The 17701-nt window shown below is 41.8% G+C and overlaps 1 protein-coding gene across 1 annotated transcript in view; it reads left to right on the plus strand.

Annotated features, from left to right (window-relative positions):
• The first annotated feature begins 2429 nt into the window (after window positions 1-2429).
• Window positions 2430-17701, plus strand: part of PPP1R42 (protein phosphatase 1 regulatory subunit 42) — an 80068-nt gene continuing 64796 nt past the window's right edge. The window contains 2 exon segments of the mRNA XM_088471586.1: window positions 2430-2486; window positions 4815-5014. Of these exon segments, the coding sequence (XP_088327712.1) occupies window positions 4883-5014 (132 nt within the window). The 5' untranslated portion in view covers window positions 2430-2486; window positions 4815-4882.

Here is a 17701-nt window from a genome sequence, read left to right on the forward strand (position 1 = left end):
ATGCAGTGCTCCCAGTAGTATTCCCCCTATGCCTTGCCCCCAGTAGTAGTCCCCCTATGCTTTACCCCCAGTAGTATTCCTCCTATGCATTGCCCACAGTAGTCCCCCCTATGCAGTGCCCCCAGTAGTAATCCCCCTATACATTGCCCCCAGTAGTAGTCCCCCTATGCAGTGCCCCCAGTAGTAGTCCCCCTGTGCAATGCCCCCAGTAGTAGTCCCCCTGTGCAATGCCCCCATAGTAGTCCCCCTATGCAGTGCCCCCAGTAGTAATTCCCCCTATGCAGTGCCACCATTAGTAATCCCCATATGCATTGCCCTCAATAGTAATCCCCCCCATACAGTGCCCCCAGTAATGGCCACTCTCCCCATACAGTGCCCCCAGTAGTGCCTCCCCCTATGCAATGCCCCCAGTAGCGGCCACCAGCCCAATACAGTGCCCCCAGTAGCGGCCCCCCCTTTATAGTGCCCCCAGTTGCACCCCCCCATGCTCTGCCAGTCCCTGTGCACCCTTACACACACACACACACACACAAAAGCAACTAACCTGATCGACTGCCGCTGTCCACTCCTCCGGGCCCGCTCTCGCTCTGCACTATGGGATGGGAGAGACATCATGATGTCTGTCTGACTCTCATTGGCTGCTATACCAAACACACAGCTTGCCTCCACCCCAAGCAGGACTATCAGCGTTGGCAGCTATGCAATGTGGGGTGGGGGTGCTATCGGCCACGGGCCCATTTATTCTATAGGTAGAGACGGCCCTGCGCTGTCCCTGCACAAAATATTGCTGAATAACAGCAATAAATTATCATAATTGATAAAAACTCCTGGCGATGTTGCCCGATAATATTCTGGGCAACATCATCGCTCTTGCTGAATAGACCCCTAAGTAAGTGCCCTCCAAGCTTCACCTCCATAGCTGGCAGTGGCGTTATTAAGTGAAGCACTGCTGGAGAAATCTCAGACCTCTCCAGGACTACCATTTAATGCATTTTGGATAAGCTTTGCATTTCATGTGATATATTTGCCCCATAGGCAGCAAATACAATGCAGTTACCCAATTTAATGGTGCCATGACATAAACCACCTAATTGGTCGGCAGATTTACAGAGTAAAGCATTAAGGTGGCCGTAAACACTATTGTACCGATTATTGCACAGCGCATGGCCACGACTCAGCACCAATTATCAGTCTCAGGGCCGTAGCTAGGGTAGTGTGGCCGGTGCCATTCTCACTTGTAGCTTCCTCTTATTTCATCCCCAGTATCTCCTGGCTTCCCCTATCTCTTCCCTGGCCCTTCCCCATGAGGCCATTCCGCTTTTTTGGGTGCATTATGTCCCTTTGAAAAATGAGGGGGGCGCCAATGCTCTTTCTGGCACAGTGCACCAAAAAGTCTAGTTACAGCTCTGATCAGTCTGTTGGGTATGACTGACAGATGCAATAACTGCTGCTCAGATCTGACAGCGGATATATTCACCATTAGACAGTCAAATTATCCGATAGTATCACAAGGGGTGCTGCAATGGGACCTCCCCCTTGGTCGGTTCATGGACTACCCCGTTCTCCTCCCTCTGGGACATGGACTACTCACCTGGGTCCCCGAGGGAGGTGGGGATGGGATAGTCCATGACCTGGCGGAGGGGGAGGTACTACTGCTGAGGAATCCCCCAGTGTTGGCTCAGGGCATGGGTATGGACATTATATGGCAATGTCAGATAACTGGTCTGTCTGTCAGATGGTGCGTTTGATCTCACAGATATGGCCAGCTGCCAGCATAAGGCAATACTCTCAATTAAAACATATCAAATGTGTTTGAGGATGCCAGGGTTAGTTACACATGAACCCTAGTTTTGAATCAGACCTTGAGTTATCATCACCTATTGCATCGGAGTATTAACCGATTACATATCTGATGTCAATGTAGCATTTTATTTGTAAAAATAAGTAAACATCCATTGATAAAAATTTAAAAAAATTGCTTATATTACTAACATAGCAAATGTGGTCTGCTGTTTAAAGCACAAATACAGTTCCCCTTCCCCATAAACAAATATATCAATAAAAAGTTGTAATAAATGGTAAATTGTGCAATGTTGGAATTGTGACATTTTTTAACACAGCCCAGATACACAGGTAATCATTCTCTTTCCCAGCATTAGCGCTGCGGCTCCGGGGATGTGCCCGTAGGGTTGCTGAGAAGCGACTAATGCAACAACATGACGCATTGCACAGAATTCGTGCTGGGGACACAAGGAGGGTGATCCGTGATCGCAAAAGACCCCAGGCATGGATCGTGCTCCATCCCCCCTCCTGTATCCGACACACAGATTATTAATAAGTGATACAATTGTGTTGGGAACCATCAGCGCGTCTCCGGCTGCAGAGAGCCCCGTGTGTGCGCCTGCGCCTTGTGTCCGTCTCCATGGCAACCCACGCCGGCCGGTACTGTACACAGAGAGCATGGTGCAGGAACAGTGCTAGTGACGGTGAGTAGCTGGGACCCTTGTGCTGCATTATATATACAACATACACTGTACATAGATTTATATTAGCGTTCTGTGCTTTACACTGCACTATCTATATACATATATATCGCTATCTATCTAATCGTCTATCTATCCATCCTAACACTAATTGCAGCCTAATCCTAATCTAACCCTAAATGCAGCCTAATCCTAATCTACCCCTAACTGCAGCATAACCGTTATCCTAACCGTAACTGCATCATAATCCTAATATAACCCTAACTGTAGTCTAATCCCACTCTAACCCTAACTGCAGTCTAATCCCAATCTAACCCTAACTGCAGCCTAATGCTGCCCATCCACTAGGCGATTAAACCTAGCGATGGAACGGTAACAACGGTCGTTATCGTTCCATCGCTTGGTAATCGCCCGCAAATCGGGCAGTAAAAGGTTAAAAACGACCAGCGATGCGCGCGCCCGCTGGTCGTTTTTAACATCAATCATCTCCCGAACATGACGGTCAACCTGACGACCGCCGTGTCCGGGGATGATTGATCTGCATACGCTGAACGTCTGAATGTTCAGTGTATGCAGTTCACCCCAAGGGAGACAACGGCCGTCGTAATCGTGCCGTCGTCCCCGCATCGTTAAATGGATGGGCAGGTTTACCCTAATCTAATCCTAATCTACCCCTAACTGCAGCATAACCCTTATCCTAACCATAACTGCAGCATAACCATAATCCTAATCTAAAGGGGGGCATCCACTACGCGATTTTAGCAGGCGATTGAACAATAACGACACCGTTATCGTTCAATCGTTTAAAAATCGTTTATAAATTGTGCAGTGTTTGGTCGTTAACGATCAACAATGCGCGCTACCGCTGGTCGTTTGATCGTCTCGTCTGTCGACCGAACATGCAGGTCAATTTCACTTAATCTATTGCAAATCGTTTGCAAATCGTTCAGACTGAAAGATAAAATATCAAGGGAAAAAAATCAAGGGAAAATCGTTTAGAGATTGGACAGGGAGTAGATCGTCTAGTGGATGTGCCCCTTAACCCTAACTGAAGTCTAATCCCAATCTAACCCTAACTGCAGCCTAACCCTAATCTAACCCTAATCTAACCCTAACCCTAGAATCAGCTGTTGACATTCACAATGTTGATATTCTGACAATGTCAACATGGTGAAAGTTGACATTATGGGGTATATTTACTAAAGTGAGAGTTTTTAGAAGTGGAGATGTTGCCCATAGCAACCAATCAGATTATGTTTATCATTTATCTAGCACCTTCTAGACGATAATAGCTAGAATCTGATAGGTTGCTTCGGGCAACAACTCCACTACTAAAAACCCGCACTTTAGTAAATATACCCCTATGACTGCATACCTTTACATCTCATATTTGTGGCATAACTGAAGCCCCCTAGGTCATGGTGCGGAATATGAATTGGGCCTATTCACATTATGTCACCACACGCACAGACACCACAGACATCTCACCTGCGCTGCCTGCCTTTCTAGGAACTCTCCTACCTCGCTGATGTCTGACAATGTCATGCCCTCCCTAATCTGTTGTTCCCTTCATGTCTGCCACAAACCAATGTAGCATATAACAGTTGCAGCTGAACCTCTTGGCCCAGGAGCACAGTGGCACAGTGGTAAGCAATGCTGCCTCACAGCGCTTCATACTTGCCGACTTTTCATGTCTCCTCTCCGGGTAAAGCCTGGAGAGGAGATGAAGCTGCCACCCTGGGGGGTTGGGGCTGGGCTATTATGTAATTAGGTAAACTGCAGCGAATTGCAAGGAGGGGGTTGGGCTAAATGACACGGTTTACATCATTTAGCCCTGCCCCCTCCATACAGAGCTATGATTCCCTCCACTTCACTAGAAATTGGGTGGGATGCGGGAGATCCAGAAACTCTCCCGGGGGTGTGGGGGGCTACACAAAAATTCGGGAGCCTCATTTTTGGTAATCACAAATGTAACACAGAGCGATTCCTATGAAGACCCCGTGACAAGCCATCTGTGACTGTCTTTCTATGGCCAAATTCATTGACGACTTGATATTCTCCTATATATTGGTAAATATGCCATTAAATTTTAGTTCAACACTGTATTGATTTAATGCCCTGTATATGAATCACTGTCTTTTGGTTATTCATCACTACAGATGATGCGTTTCTAAATAATGAGAGCAATGTTCAAAAATAAAGAAGGCAGATTTCAAACTCAAGGACATTGTTCTTTTTATAGTCGAAATAAAATAAAATAGTTTGTAAGTGTAATATACAATGGGGAACATGGAAGCAACACACTACTTGTTTTTGTTCATGTCTCTCCAGGTCAATGATGTACAATACATACTAGCAACACATACTGGTCACAGCTGTTTCATTTCTGCTGAGCAGTTATGGTTCGTCTAACATTAGATCTCATTGCAAGGACCAGCAATCAACTCCGCAGCAGGAAGGATGAGTCCCTCACTCAGCGTTTGAAAAGAGTGACGCACCTGAAGTTTTCAAATAAAAACATTGATTACGTTGTAAGTATTGGTAGTGTTACCCAGACCAATGGCCAATGATGTAACTCATTGTATTTGTATAAAAATAGTACAGCAATTTATAACATTGTTTCTGTGTATACCTGATTGTCTGCTAAAGTAGAATATTCCAGTGGACGATATTAGGACCCAAGAATAGCAAACATAAAGTGCCTTCTAGCTCAGTGCTCCGGTACACCTAGGGCTGCCTTCTCTACTCCGCACCAATGTATGAATGTAATGATAGAGATTGGATTCAGTGTCCATCTTTATACAGATCAGTTTCTGAACTGCTTTACCGGGATTCGTTCCACTCTGAGTGTTCATTCCTGGTTAGAGTCAGACTGCCCACAGGGGTACAGGGGAAATCCCTGGCGGACCCCACTGCCTGAAGGCTCCACCCTCTCCTCTAGGGGTCAGGTTCTATAATGTGCACCGAAATGATACATTGTTACTCTATTAGAGTGTTTGTTTCCTGGTGGAGCAGCAGTGTGCGATTTAGAATCAGCCCATATTAAATACTATTTCTGTCCAGATCCTCACTTGCCATGCTCGGCATCCATAATGCATTTAGTATATTTCCCTTGTAAAGTGAAAAAATATACCATATCTCAACAGGGATTGTTTTCCTTATATATCAACAACTTAACATACAGGTGTCATTAGCACCTGGCCCGTCTGTGGCAGGTTACTGCTCTAAGGTGGTAGTAATGCAGAAGGACCTTTAATGAACAAGAGAAAATCAATAAATAAATGAGTATCCACTCTTGTATTTGACACATTAAACTTCTCTAAAATATTTAACATAAGAACAAGTTGATACGAACCAATGAATGTGTTAAATGACAACTATTGCAATATTTAAAAACTAATGTAGCAAAAAATCAATGTTTCAATTTGGTTATTATTATAAAGGAAGTATATATCACTCTACCTAAAGTCCTAGGAGTTTACTAAAGTGCAGGTTTTTAAAAGTGGAGTTGTTGCCCTTAGCAACCTATCAGGTTCTACTTATCATTTCTCTAGCACCTGCTAGAAGATAAAAGCTAGAATCTGATTGGTTGCTATGGGCAACAACTCTACTTCTACAAAAAAACACTTTAGTGAATATAGCCCCAATAGTCGCAGCATAATTTGCTTTAGAATTCTCACTATATGGTTTGTAGTGTCAGAAAATGTCTTGTCAGAATTGTAATCAAAGGTACAGTATATTATGCTGTGACTATAGACATTAATAGCATAGTCTTCTATTTTTTTTCCCATTACAAATATTATCTAATGGCAAAATGTCAGTACTTTATTTCTCTGTACTCCAATACTTTGCTATTCTAGATGTAAGAAAATTATTGTCATGATAGTTATCACCAGGGTTGGTGCTAAGATTATATGAACCTAAACTGTTGTCTAGATCATCAATGGTTAGGGGGCACACTGATAATGAAATAAAGTGAAGTGGGAGTGCAACGCAAGGGGTGGGGCACAACTTCCAATGAGAGGGATTCACCATTTCCAATGACCTGGTGTCTAGTGCAGGACCTAGTTGTGATTTAATGTATATGAAGGAGAGGGAACGTATTGGATTTGTACCCATGCAAAGTGCAGAAACTAACACAACATTAATGACATCTCATTTTGCATACAGATGCACATTGTAGGCAAGCACACAGCTGTACACATAGACTGCTTATTGTACATACACATTATCCTGTTTATTGTATTGGACATCTTTCGATGGACACATGACTACACAGTGAGCTCACTGTGGATACTTCAAATATTGTACTTTTACATAAATTCAACAAAGAGATGAGCTTCACTTCAGGTCTGACTGGTCGCTCTGCCTGATCAGATCCTCTACAACCCTGGGGACACAAATGCTCAACAATTGAAAGTATATTTTGTGACTGGATCCCATCCTCTGGTGACCTTTTTATATCTCTTCTTTTACTGTCCTTGTGGCTTTTGACAAATAGAATTCTTAATAGTTTATTTTTATCAATTAACAAAATCCAAAATGAATGAACAGAAGAGAAATCTAATGACCACTCTTTGTTTTCAAAACAGCATCAATGCCTCTAGGTACACATGCACAAAGTCAGGGATTTTGTAGGATTATGATCAGGAGTATGATTAACCAATCATACCAAAGAGGTGATAATGATCATCATTTTCATATGTAGGTTGAAACAAACGTAACAGAAACAGCTGTGTAAAAGGCTTAAAACTGGGTGAGGAACAGCCAAACTCTGCTACAAAGGTGAGGTTGTGGAAGACAGTCTCATGTCACAGGTCATACACCATGACAAGACTGAGCACAGCAACAAGACACAAGGTAGTTATATGGCATCAGCAAGGACTCTCCCCGGCAAAGATTTCAAAGCAAACTGGGGTTACAAGATGTGCTGTTCAAGCTCTTTTGAAGAAGCACAAAGAAACAGGCAATGTTGAGGACTGTAGACACAGTGGTTGGCTAAGGAAACTTAGGGCCTGATTCAGACCTGGTCGCAAGCGCTGAGTGCTCGCAACCGGGTCGATGGTGGCCCACAGCGCATGTGCACGACAGAGGCAGCTCCGTCGTGCGCATGCACGAGACCCGGCTAGCGACGGGCACTCCGTCGCTCTGGGTCTCGCTCCAAAGGGGGCGGGCCGGGGGGTGGCTGCCCAAACATAGGCGTTCCCATGAGAATGCCTGCCGTTTGGGGGCCGCCCAAAGTGATGTCAGTGGAGAGCTTCCGGCTCTGTTATAGCCAAAAGCTCTCTGGGGCTTGCAATGAACGAGACCCTACCACAAGGGTCTCGTCGCAAGCCCGATGGTCGCGATGGTCTTGACCATCGCGACCATCATCCTGGCCGCTCGCAATAGCTGTGGGTGGACACCCACAGCTATGCGAGCGGCTTAGAGGCCGCTCCAAAAAAAAAAAAAAAAGCCCGGCCCTGATTCAGAGCGAGCGGCTCTGAATCAGGCCCTTAGTGCATCAGATGAAAGACACATCATGCTTACTTCCCTTCGAAATCGGAAGATGTCCAGCAGTGCCATCAGCTCAGAACTGGCGGAAACCAGTGAGACCCAGGTACACCCATCTACTGTTCGGAGAAGTCTGGTCAGAAGTGGTCTTCATGGAAGAATTGCGTCCAAAAAGCCATACCTTCAACGTGGAAACAATGCCAAGCGGCACAACTATTTATAAAAACATAGGAACTAGGGTGCAGAAAAATAGCAGCAGGTGCTCTGGACTGATGAGTCAAAATTTTAAATATTTGGCTGTAACAGAAGGCAGTTTGTTTGCCGAAGGGCTGGAGAGCAGTATAATAATGAGTGTCTGCATTGAAGCATAGTGGAGGTTCCTTGCATTTGGGGGCTGCATTTCAGCAATTGGAGGTGGGAATTTGGTCAGGATTAATGGTGTCCTCAATGCTAAGAAATACAAACAGGTACATATCCATCATGCAATACCATCAGAGAGGCGTCTTATTGGCTCCAAATTTATTCTGCAGCAGGACAACGACCCCAAACATACAGCCAATGTCATTAAGAACTATCTTCAGTGTAAAGAAGAACAAGGAGTCCTGGAAGTGATGATATGGCCCCCACAGAACCCTTATCTCAACATCATCGAGTCTGTGTGGGATTACATGAAGAGACAGAACGATTTGAGCAAGCCTATATCCACAGAAGATCTAAGGTTAGTTCTCCAAGATGTTTGGAACAACTCCCTGCCGAGTTCCTTCAAAAACTGTGTGCAAGTGTACCTAGAAGAATTAATGCTGTTTTGAAGGCAAAGAGTGGTCACACCAAATATTGATTTGATTTAGATTTCTCTTCTGTTCATTCACTTTTGCATTTTGTAAATTGATAAAATAAACTATTACTACTTCTATTTTTGAAAGCATTCTTACTTTGCAGCATTTTTTCCACACCTGCCTAAAACTTTTGCATAGTACTGTATATCAGTAAAGTTGTACTTGATAATTGGACAACACTTTCCATAGTTGCTCTGTAGATTCTAATGGGGAAGGAATTACGGCCAATATGATGTGTAATTACATGTATGCCCATACTTCTGAGGGAGATCAGTGCCATAAACAGTGTTTTATTATTTGATTACTGATACACTGTAACATTAACAGACAATGTATCCGCAGAAAAATTGGGTTCATACAAAACCTCATATAGCCAATGATTAACATTTAAATCCTGCCATGAAAACAGATAATATTTTGATGTGAATTTAATAGCTTTAGATAAGGAGTGAAATTGCCCCACATTTCCCTTCTGCAGGGGTGCCGAGAGGGGGAGGTTGGTACTAATAACCCGGGCCCAAGCTTGCTGGAGGGGCCTGGGTCCACTGCTGCCCCCCCTCTGTGTGCTGGGCTACAGTGGGAGACTGCGCGTTGCTGCCATCTCCTATGCCTGTAGGGGGGAGCGATCACACACCGATAGCACCCCCCCTGGATTTGCACCATGCTGAGGGGCTTACAGCGCCTCCTCCCCAACGCGCAGCGCCTTGCAAAATATTTGTTTTTGTTCCTAAAACGAGACTACGCCTTCCGTGATTAAGCCACTTGCCCAGGGTCCAGGCCGGCTCCCTACGGCCCTGCCCTTATGTCAGTCATGCAGAAGACCAACCCTAGACAAGAAATAACCAGTCTTGGCCAGTCTGGTGAAGTGAGTGAGGCTGTACTGTGATGTCATAATGGTGACTGCCTGTATCAGAGCTTTGCTGTTGCCTCCACTCTCATACACATCCAGGACACTGACAATGCACAGCTCACTGTCACAGATACTGGCATAAGGTTAGTAACTCCACAAAGACAGGGGGCATATTTCTTAAACATAATTTGTGGGAATCTCCCCGAAAATGGACATTTTCAGAGGCTACCAGCAAAATGTAAGCATCCACAGAGTGTGTGATGGGGGTTCTGCAGCAGATATCAGGGACAAAAGAAAAAACCAAGTTGCGCTATGAGCAATCAGCCCAGCGCAAATCCAGGGGAAGACGCGATCAGGATGATCGCTGTCCCCCACAGGCAGAGGAGACTACTGCTGCTTTGCAGCAGCAAGCAGACTTCTTTTGCAACCCAGCACACAGCAGCGTGTGCTGGGCTGCTCAGCTGGCAGGTAAGAGGGAGGGGGAGGGGGGCAGTGTTAGACCCGAGCCCCTAACTGGGTCTCTCCAGGAAGCCTGGGCCCGGATAAAGTTACCTGGAGAGGGATCTGTAGGATCTGGTAATGGCTGCTCCCACATGCTCAGTCTCATGACCACACATGCTCAGCAGCTCGCTAGGGGGGTCCTGTAGCAGAAAGTAAAGTGATCACATTAGCGATCACTTTACTTTGCACATTGCAGCTATGGGCTCCTATCAGAGCCCCTGTCCCTGGATGTAATTCTTAATACATCCGGATAGAGCATATCTTCTTATTGATGTGATTTGCTGCAATAAGAAATTATAATTATCGGGTCTAAAACCTAACAATAAATATAGCCCCAGGGTAGCTCAGTTTGACGCCGCTGCAGGCTTGGAGCATGACTGCTATAATATATGGCATTATGAACTTGAGAACACGCCTACTGTTATCTTCAATAAATGGAAGATCTGCACAGAATAGGTGATATCTTTCCAATCCCTATGATTGATGAGTATATATTTCTCAAATAGTTCAGAATTATTTATAATTAATCTATATATAAGGGATATGGTGCTACCAAACTCACAAATTGTATCAATGAACAAAAAAAGAAAAAAGGATGAGTCGTTCTGGTGCACTCTAGGAAATGTTACACTGTAATCGTATAATGATAATTGTGAAATGTCCTATACAGTAAAATATAACCTTTATTGATGACGTATTAAAAATAATTACTTGAAATAAATAAACAGGCGAAATATTTAAAAGATATGTAGAGAGTGAATAAAGTATAGAAAATTGAATTAAAACTGAATTAAATAAATAGCTGTGACCCAGTGTGTGTGTGTGTGTATTACTAGATCAAGACCTGTTATTGGTCATGGATATTCTCAAATTGAGAAGAAAAAGAAAAGCCTCAGATAGTTATAACATATTGATAAATAATGGGGTAAGTATCCGAGTTATTGCATCGTATTATATCACTAAAAATCATAAAAGCAACAACTCGAGAAACAAAATAATAACCCCTGGTGTAGTAAGTGCCTAGATATCGGATGCCTCAATAAAATGATGTGAATTGAGCTATTAGGGAGCTATTACATGAAAGATCATAGTCTGGTATTCTAACATATAAATGTTGCAGTTAATCACCACTAAAATTCAACAGCAGTGTAGAGTATTCTAATATTAAACAGTGTTTCAATTTCAATTGTTACTTAAACTGCAACATTATCCTGTTGAAAATATTTAGCAGGTAATACAAATATTCCAGTGTCTATGTCTATCTAAAATGCCGGTGTATTGGTTGACACCTCTCCGATTGTTATACATAGATTAATCAATTGTCATACAACGGGCTAATTATTGCCCGATATAGGTGTCAACCCAAATCAAATTAGAATCTCTGTAATAGCTATGTCTCAGCTAGTCTCATTAACGCATTAATCAAAATTAATTAGTTGGAATAATGATTCCTAAGAGAGCCACTCATTAATTATAATCAGTGTATGAACACTGCAATGGGGAGGATATCATCTGGTAATGATTGTTAGTAGTAACATCAGTATATATAAACTAGATCTCCCTCTACCATATACTGTACTGATATTGAGTATATGTACAGTCCAAATTAGATGACTGATACCACAGGCATATAATATAAATTGTTTGGAGGTAACACTGTGGGCCCCGCAAACATAGTAGTGTGGCTATTCAGCCCTAACATAAATTATCTGTCTCTCAGAAATGGCCGCTAAAATATAGCGGTTCTATTAATTACTTAAACACACAGTAAGACATGGGGCAGATATCACCAACAGTGGAACAAATTCTAACAGATTATGGGCCTGATTCAGACCCACTCGCGAGCGGCTGTCCGCTCGCAAGTGGGTCGATGTTATGGACTGAGCATGCGCACGACGGAGGGAGCTCCGTCGTGCGCATGTGCCAGACGCGATGAGCGAAGGAAAGTCCTTCGCTCGTTGTGTCCGATCAAAGGGGGCGTGCTGTCAATGTTGATTGACAGCACGCCCCCTTTGGTGGGCGTGCCGGGGGCGTGCCTCCCTGACGGGGGCGTTCCCACGGGAACGCCTCCCGTCAAAAGCCGGCGCACTGACATCACTAGTGATGTCAGTGGGAGTGATTTTGGCTCTGATAGAGCCAAAATCACTCCGGAGCTTGCGGTTGAAAACCTCAACCGCAGGCTCCGGCTCGCAAATTCGATGGTCGCGATGGTCTCGACCATCGCGACCATCACAATGCACGCTCGTATAGCCTGTGGGTGGTGACCCACAGCTATACGAGCGTCCAGGAGGATGCTCCATGAAAATGGAGCCCGGTCCTCATTCAGAGTGTGCGCTCTGCTCAGAGCGTACGGCTCTGAATGAGGGCCTATGTTAGCTTTATTAATGACGTAAATTCTGTATATGTTTCCCTTTCATCCTCCGTGCTTGTGGTATAAGAAAAAATGTATATATCAGTCACCTAAATGGCTAATGAAAGGAGTGGGTAACATCAGGTAATCGGGAATCATATTAAAGACTTTCTGCTAGACAAATGAGTTTATCATAATAGCATAATATTGGCACACATGGGTAGTCTCCTGAAAAAGGCTGTTTGGATAAAGCAGTTCTACCAGATATAATGATAATGTGTTCTATGTTCCCTATTGGTAAGTACTGCAGCGCCGTGGAATATTACAGCTCAATGATTGTCGACGGCTGTATTCTCTATTCCCTGCTCGGAGATGCTGTATTGCTATGCGGCACTATGACATTTGGATTGTTCACTCCAAACGCTACTAGTGTATTATGGCTCCGTTACATATTCGGCACTACTACACCGAAGGCTTTTCAATTTTACACACACACACACGTGGCACGCTAGGTCCCAATGCGCATTTCGCCCTTAGGCTTTGTCAAGGTAAGCCGATTGTTACCTCAGATCCGGTTTAAATACTCTTGTTCAAATTCATCATAGGGGTGTGTCTGGATTCATCATTTTCATTGGCTAGTATGTTCATTGAAGCAGAAATGGGATAGATCGTATGTATTCAGATCTCACGTGATATATATCATTTTTATATACTCGCATAATTTATAGAATAGGTAACAGGATGTATTGATAATAATATAGATGTTATTATTCAAATTACAATGATTAATATAATTCATACCCAATACCCAGTAATAGTTCCAATATAATATAGGAACAAATATATCAGCTGATATTTCTAAAAAGCATATCCCGTTACTATTAATTATTAGTTCATAATGAAAAATATATATGGGGAGTATATCCTAGATCCAAAATTAGATTATATTATTTTGGATAGGAGATGTTTGTATTGAATTAAAATCAAAAACTATGTCATATCAATAGGTTATATAGATATATAAAATGTAATATATCATTGAAATTTCATCATTGTGACATCACTAAAGTAATAATAATGCTTAAAAAAGTATATTCTATAGTACAGTACTTATATATAAATAATTGATATTAGTAAAATAATAAGAGCATCATAGTGTATATAGTGTCTATCCAAATTATCATCGATTAAATAGTGCAATATACATAGTGGAATAATACTAAGTGTCTATCATAGATCTCATCAATGGAAACAGTGCAGTGTATTTGGCAACCACATTGCCGATGATATAAAAAATGATCTATAGATGAATAGAATACAAAGAAGAGGATCATCTAGGATCCATGGGTGTGTGAAAAAATTCTTATTAACTAGTGAATAAAACATAATGTGAAAAAACATCCTAAAGTGAATAAAAAATGAAAAAATAAAAAACTAATGAAAAATAATAATAAAAAAGATGCTCTCCTAAAATCTGAAAATATATATATTAAGAATATCTCTACGTGTAAATATAATACTATATCTATTTATTCATGGACAGTCCATCAACCAATATTAAATGGATTCTATCCAGAGTTCGACATCCCCTCTGTGTGATTAATAGGGTTTAAATAATACTAATATCTAAATAAAATATGATTTATGTGTCCATGATTTTCAATATTATTCCCCATATAACTAGTATCGCTGGTAGGTTCAAAAAAAGATGTTCTACAAGTAGGTAATGGTATTCAATACATTAATGATATATTAATTATTTGTTAATACATTATACTGTATATCATTTATATCATCATTCCCTCATGGAATTTTTTATATATTACATGAGTCTATTTTAATTCATTATGTTTATTGAAGCAAAAAACTTATTCTAAAAATGCTGTATAATTGTTATTATCGTTCATGCCGTTAGGAGTAACGGTATTCATGAGGAAGATCATTCTGGTCTCTCTCTTCATGAGTTCTTGTGTCAAATCTACCCCTCTTATTCCTAATTGATTTTTTTCAATTCCATAGGCTTTAAGGTCATTTAAATTACATCCGTTGTTTTTAGAGAAATGTCTTGCCACACTAGTTAGTTGTTTAAATTTTGCTTGATCTTTTTTGGCATTCCTGATGTTTCCTATGTGCTCCAAAAGTCTTTGTTTCAATTTTCTACTAGTCATACCGATGTACTTTTTCTTACAACTACATTCTAGGCAGTAGATCACCCCTGTAGTGTCACAGTTAATGTAACTCTTGATGTTATTATTTCGCCCATATCTATCCACAAAAACTTTTGTTTTCTTGATGTAAGTACATGCTTTACAGTGCCCACATGGATAACACCCACTTGTTCTCTCTCTTACAGTGCTGGATGTTTCTGAATAATGGCTATGTACTAATTTATCTTTAATGCTGGGTGATTTTCTCCAGCTAATGTGTACCTGTTCGCCTATTTCCCTTGCTAGATCCTTGTCTGACAGAAGGACATGCCAGTGTTTTTGTAAAATATAATTTATATCTTTCCATTGGTTACAAAAGGTACCTATAAACCTGGTTTTATCTGGAATCTTAGGTTTGATCCTGGGAATCAGGAGATCTCTTCTATCTCTATTCATGGTGGTTTTGTATGCCTTTTTAATGATCTTATTGCTATATCCTCTATGTTGGAGGCGATTACTTAGTTCTTTTGCTCTCATGTTGAAAATTTCTTGTTCTGAGCAATTTCTTTTCATTCTAAGCATCTCACCCTTTGGGATTCCTTTTTTAGTAGCTGGATGATGGAAGCTATCAAAATGTAATAAGCTGTTAGTAGCCGTCTGTTTCCGAAATAAATCGGTGGTTATCTCCCCGGATTCTGTTATCATTATCTGAAGATCTAAAAAGGTCACTAATTTTTGAATTGTATCCATCGTTAGCTTGAGATTGAGAGAGTTATTATTCAGAGTTGCTATGAATTCGAGAAGCTCATCATGTGGTCCTTCCCAAATTATGAAAACATCGTCTATATATCTATACCATGCATTAACATGTTTAGTATATCTCTCCAGTTGGTCATTAAAGATGTGTTCTCTCTCCCACCACCCGAGGTACAGGTTAGCGTAGGTTGGTGCACACGTAGTTCCCATCGCTGTACCTCGGGTCTGTAGGAAGAATCTCTCATTAAAGATAAAGTAATTTTTAGTTAAGATAAATTCCAGCAAGTCACATAGGAATACGTTGTGGTCATTTTCTCGTTCCATACTCAAGAAGTATTTCACTGCTTCTATTCCAATGTTATGATGAATGCTTGTATAGAGCGATTCAATGTCACATGTACATAACCAAGTTTCCTTGGATACCGTCAAATTTTGTATTTTATTAAGAATATCAGTAGTGTCTCTGATATAAGAGGGTAATTGTAACACAAAATCTCGTAAATGGGCATCTACGTAACGACTAGCGTTTTCAGTCAAGCTTCCTATCCCAGCGACTATGGGTCTTCCTGGTGGACATTTATTGTTCTTATGTACCTTTGGTAAGGCGTATAGGGTAGGAACCTTTGGATTTTCAACCCACAAATATTTGTACTCATCCAGATTAATAATTTCTTTATCTAATGCTTGTTTAATTATTCGATGGAATTCAATTTTAAATTTAGCTGTGGGATTGAAGATCAGAGGCTTATAACAATCTTTGTCATTTAATTGTCTATATATCTCTGCGAGATATAACTCCCGGGGCCATAGAACAATATTGCCCCCCTTGTCTGATGGTTTAATGACGATTTCCTTCCAAGTTTCTATTTCCTTCAAAGCAAGTTGTTCTTCATATTTTAAATTGTCTATCTTTTTAAATTTGTTGGTTGTTGTTATCATAATATTATCTAAATCCCTTGAGACTAGATTTTGAAAGACTTGTACTTGGGGACAGATATTGAGAGGTGGAGTAAATTTTGATTTTCTTTTCATTTTTGGGCGGGAGTCCTTAGTTGTTTGACTCTTAACAGATTCTTCCTCTAATTCTTCTAGATCTCTTAGTGCTTGTTCTTCCAGAATTTCCATGTCATCTTGAGTGGATTTTTGACTGAAAAACTTCTTTAAAAGGAGTTTTCTTGTGAATAACTGTAAATCTTTCTCAATATCGAATCTATTCATATCCTTGGTAGGAGAGAAAGTTAGTCCTTTGGAGAGGACACTTATTTCTGAAGTGTTTAAAACCCTACCTGATAGATTAATAATTTGTAGTTTATCCATATCTGTTATTTCCTGTATGTTTTGTGTTTCCTTTGTGATCGTGTTTCCCATTCTCTCATTTCTCTTTTTTTGAGATTTTTTCCCCCTTCTGATCTTTTTCCAGGGCCGTCTGTTGGATCCTGACCTGAACCTAAAAAATGTCTTGTCCATCTATTATTTGAAGCAGGTTCTGATAATTCGCTTTCTGAGGATTCCATTTCTGAAGTATCATAATTGGTTTGGACTGTTTTTTCTCTTTTTTCTCTTCTGTTGTTCCATCTAGAGACTCTGGTCCTCATTCAGAGCCGTACGCTCTGAGCAGAGCGCACGCACTGAATGAGGGCCGGCCTCCATGAAAATGGAGCGTCCTTCTGGACGCTCGTATAGCTGTGGGTCACCACCCACAGGCTATACGAGCGTGCATTTTGATGGCCATCTCGACCATCGCGACCATCGAAATTGTGAGCCGGAGCCTGCGGTTGAGGTTTTCAACCGCAAGCTCCAGAGTGATTTTGGCTCTATCAGAGCCAAAATCACTCCCACTGACATCACTAGTGATGTCAGTGGGCCGGCTTCTGACGGGAGGTGTTCCCGTGGGAACGCCCCCGTCAGGGAGGCACGCCTACCAAAGGGGGCGTGCTGTCAATCAACATCGACAGCACGCCCCCTTTGATCAGACACAACGAGCGAAGGACTTTCCTTCACTCGTCGCGTCTGGCGCATGCGCACGACGGAGCTCCCTCCGTCGTGCGCATGCTCAGTCCATAACATCGACCCACTTGCGAGCGGACAGCCGCTCGCGAGTGGGTCTGAATCAGGCCCTCTGTTATTAATAAAATAATTTTTATCTGTCATAAATTTTTGTTGTTTCCTTTCCTTCACCACTGTTTCAAAGTCATCTAGATCTTTTTTGTATTTATCATACATTTTCTGAAATGCATCCAGATTTTCATATTCTTTTAGATTCTCACTGATCTTCTTTATTTCTT

This window comes from Taudactylus pleione, unplaced genomic scaffold, assembly GCF_031769625.1.
Source record: "Taudactylus pleione unplaced genomic scaffold, aTauple2 ptg000114l, whole genome shotgun sequence".
Classification (NCBI taxonomy): domain Eukaryota; kingdom Metazoa; phylum Chordata; class Amphibia; order Anura; family Myobatrachidae; genus Taudactylus; species Taudactylus pleione.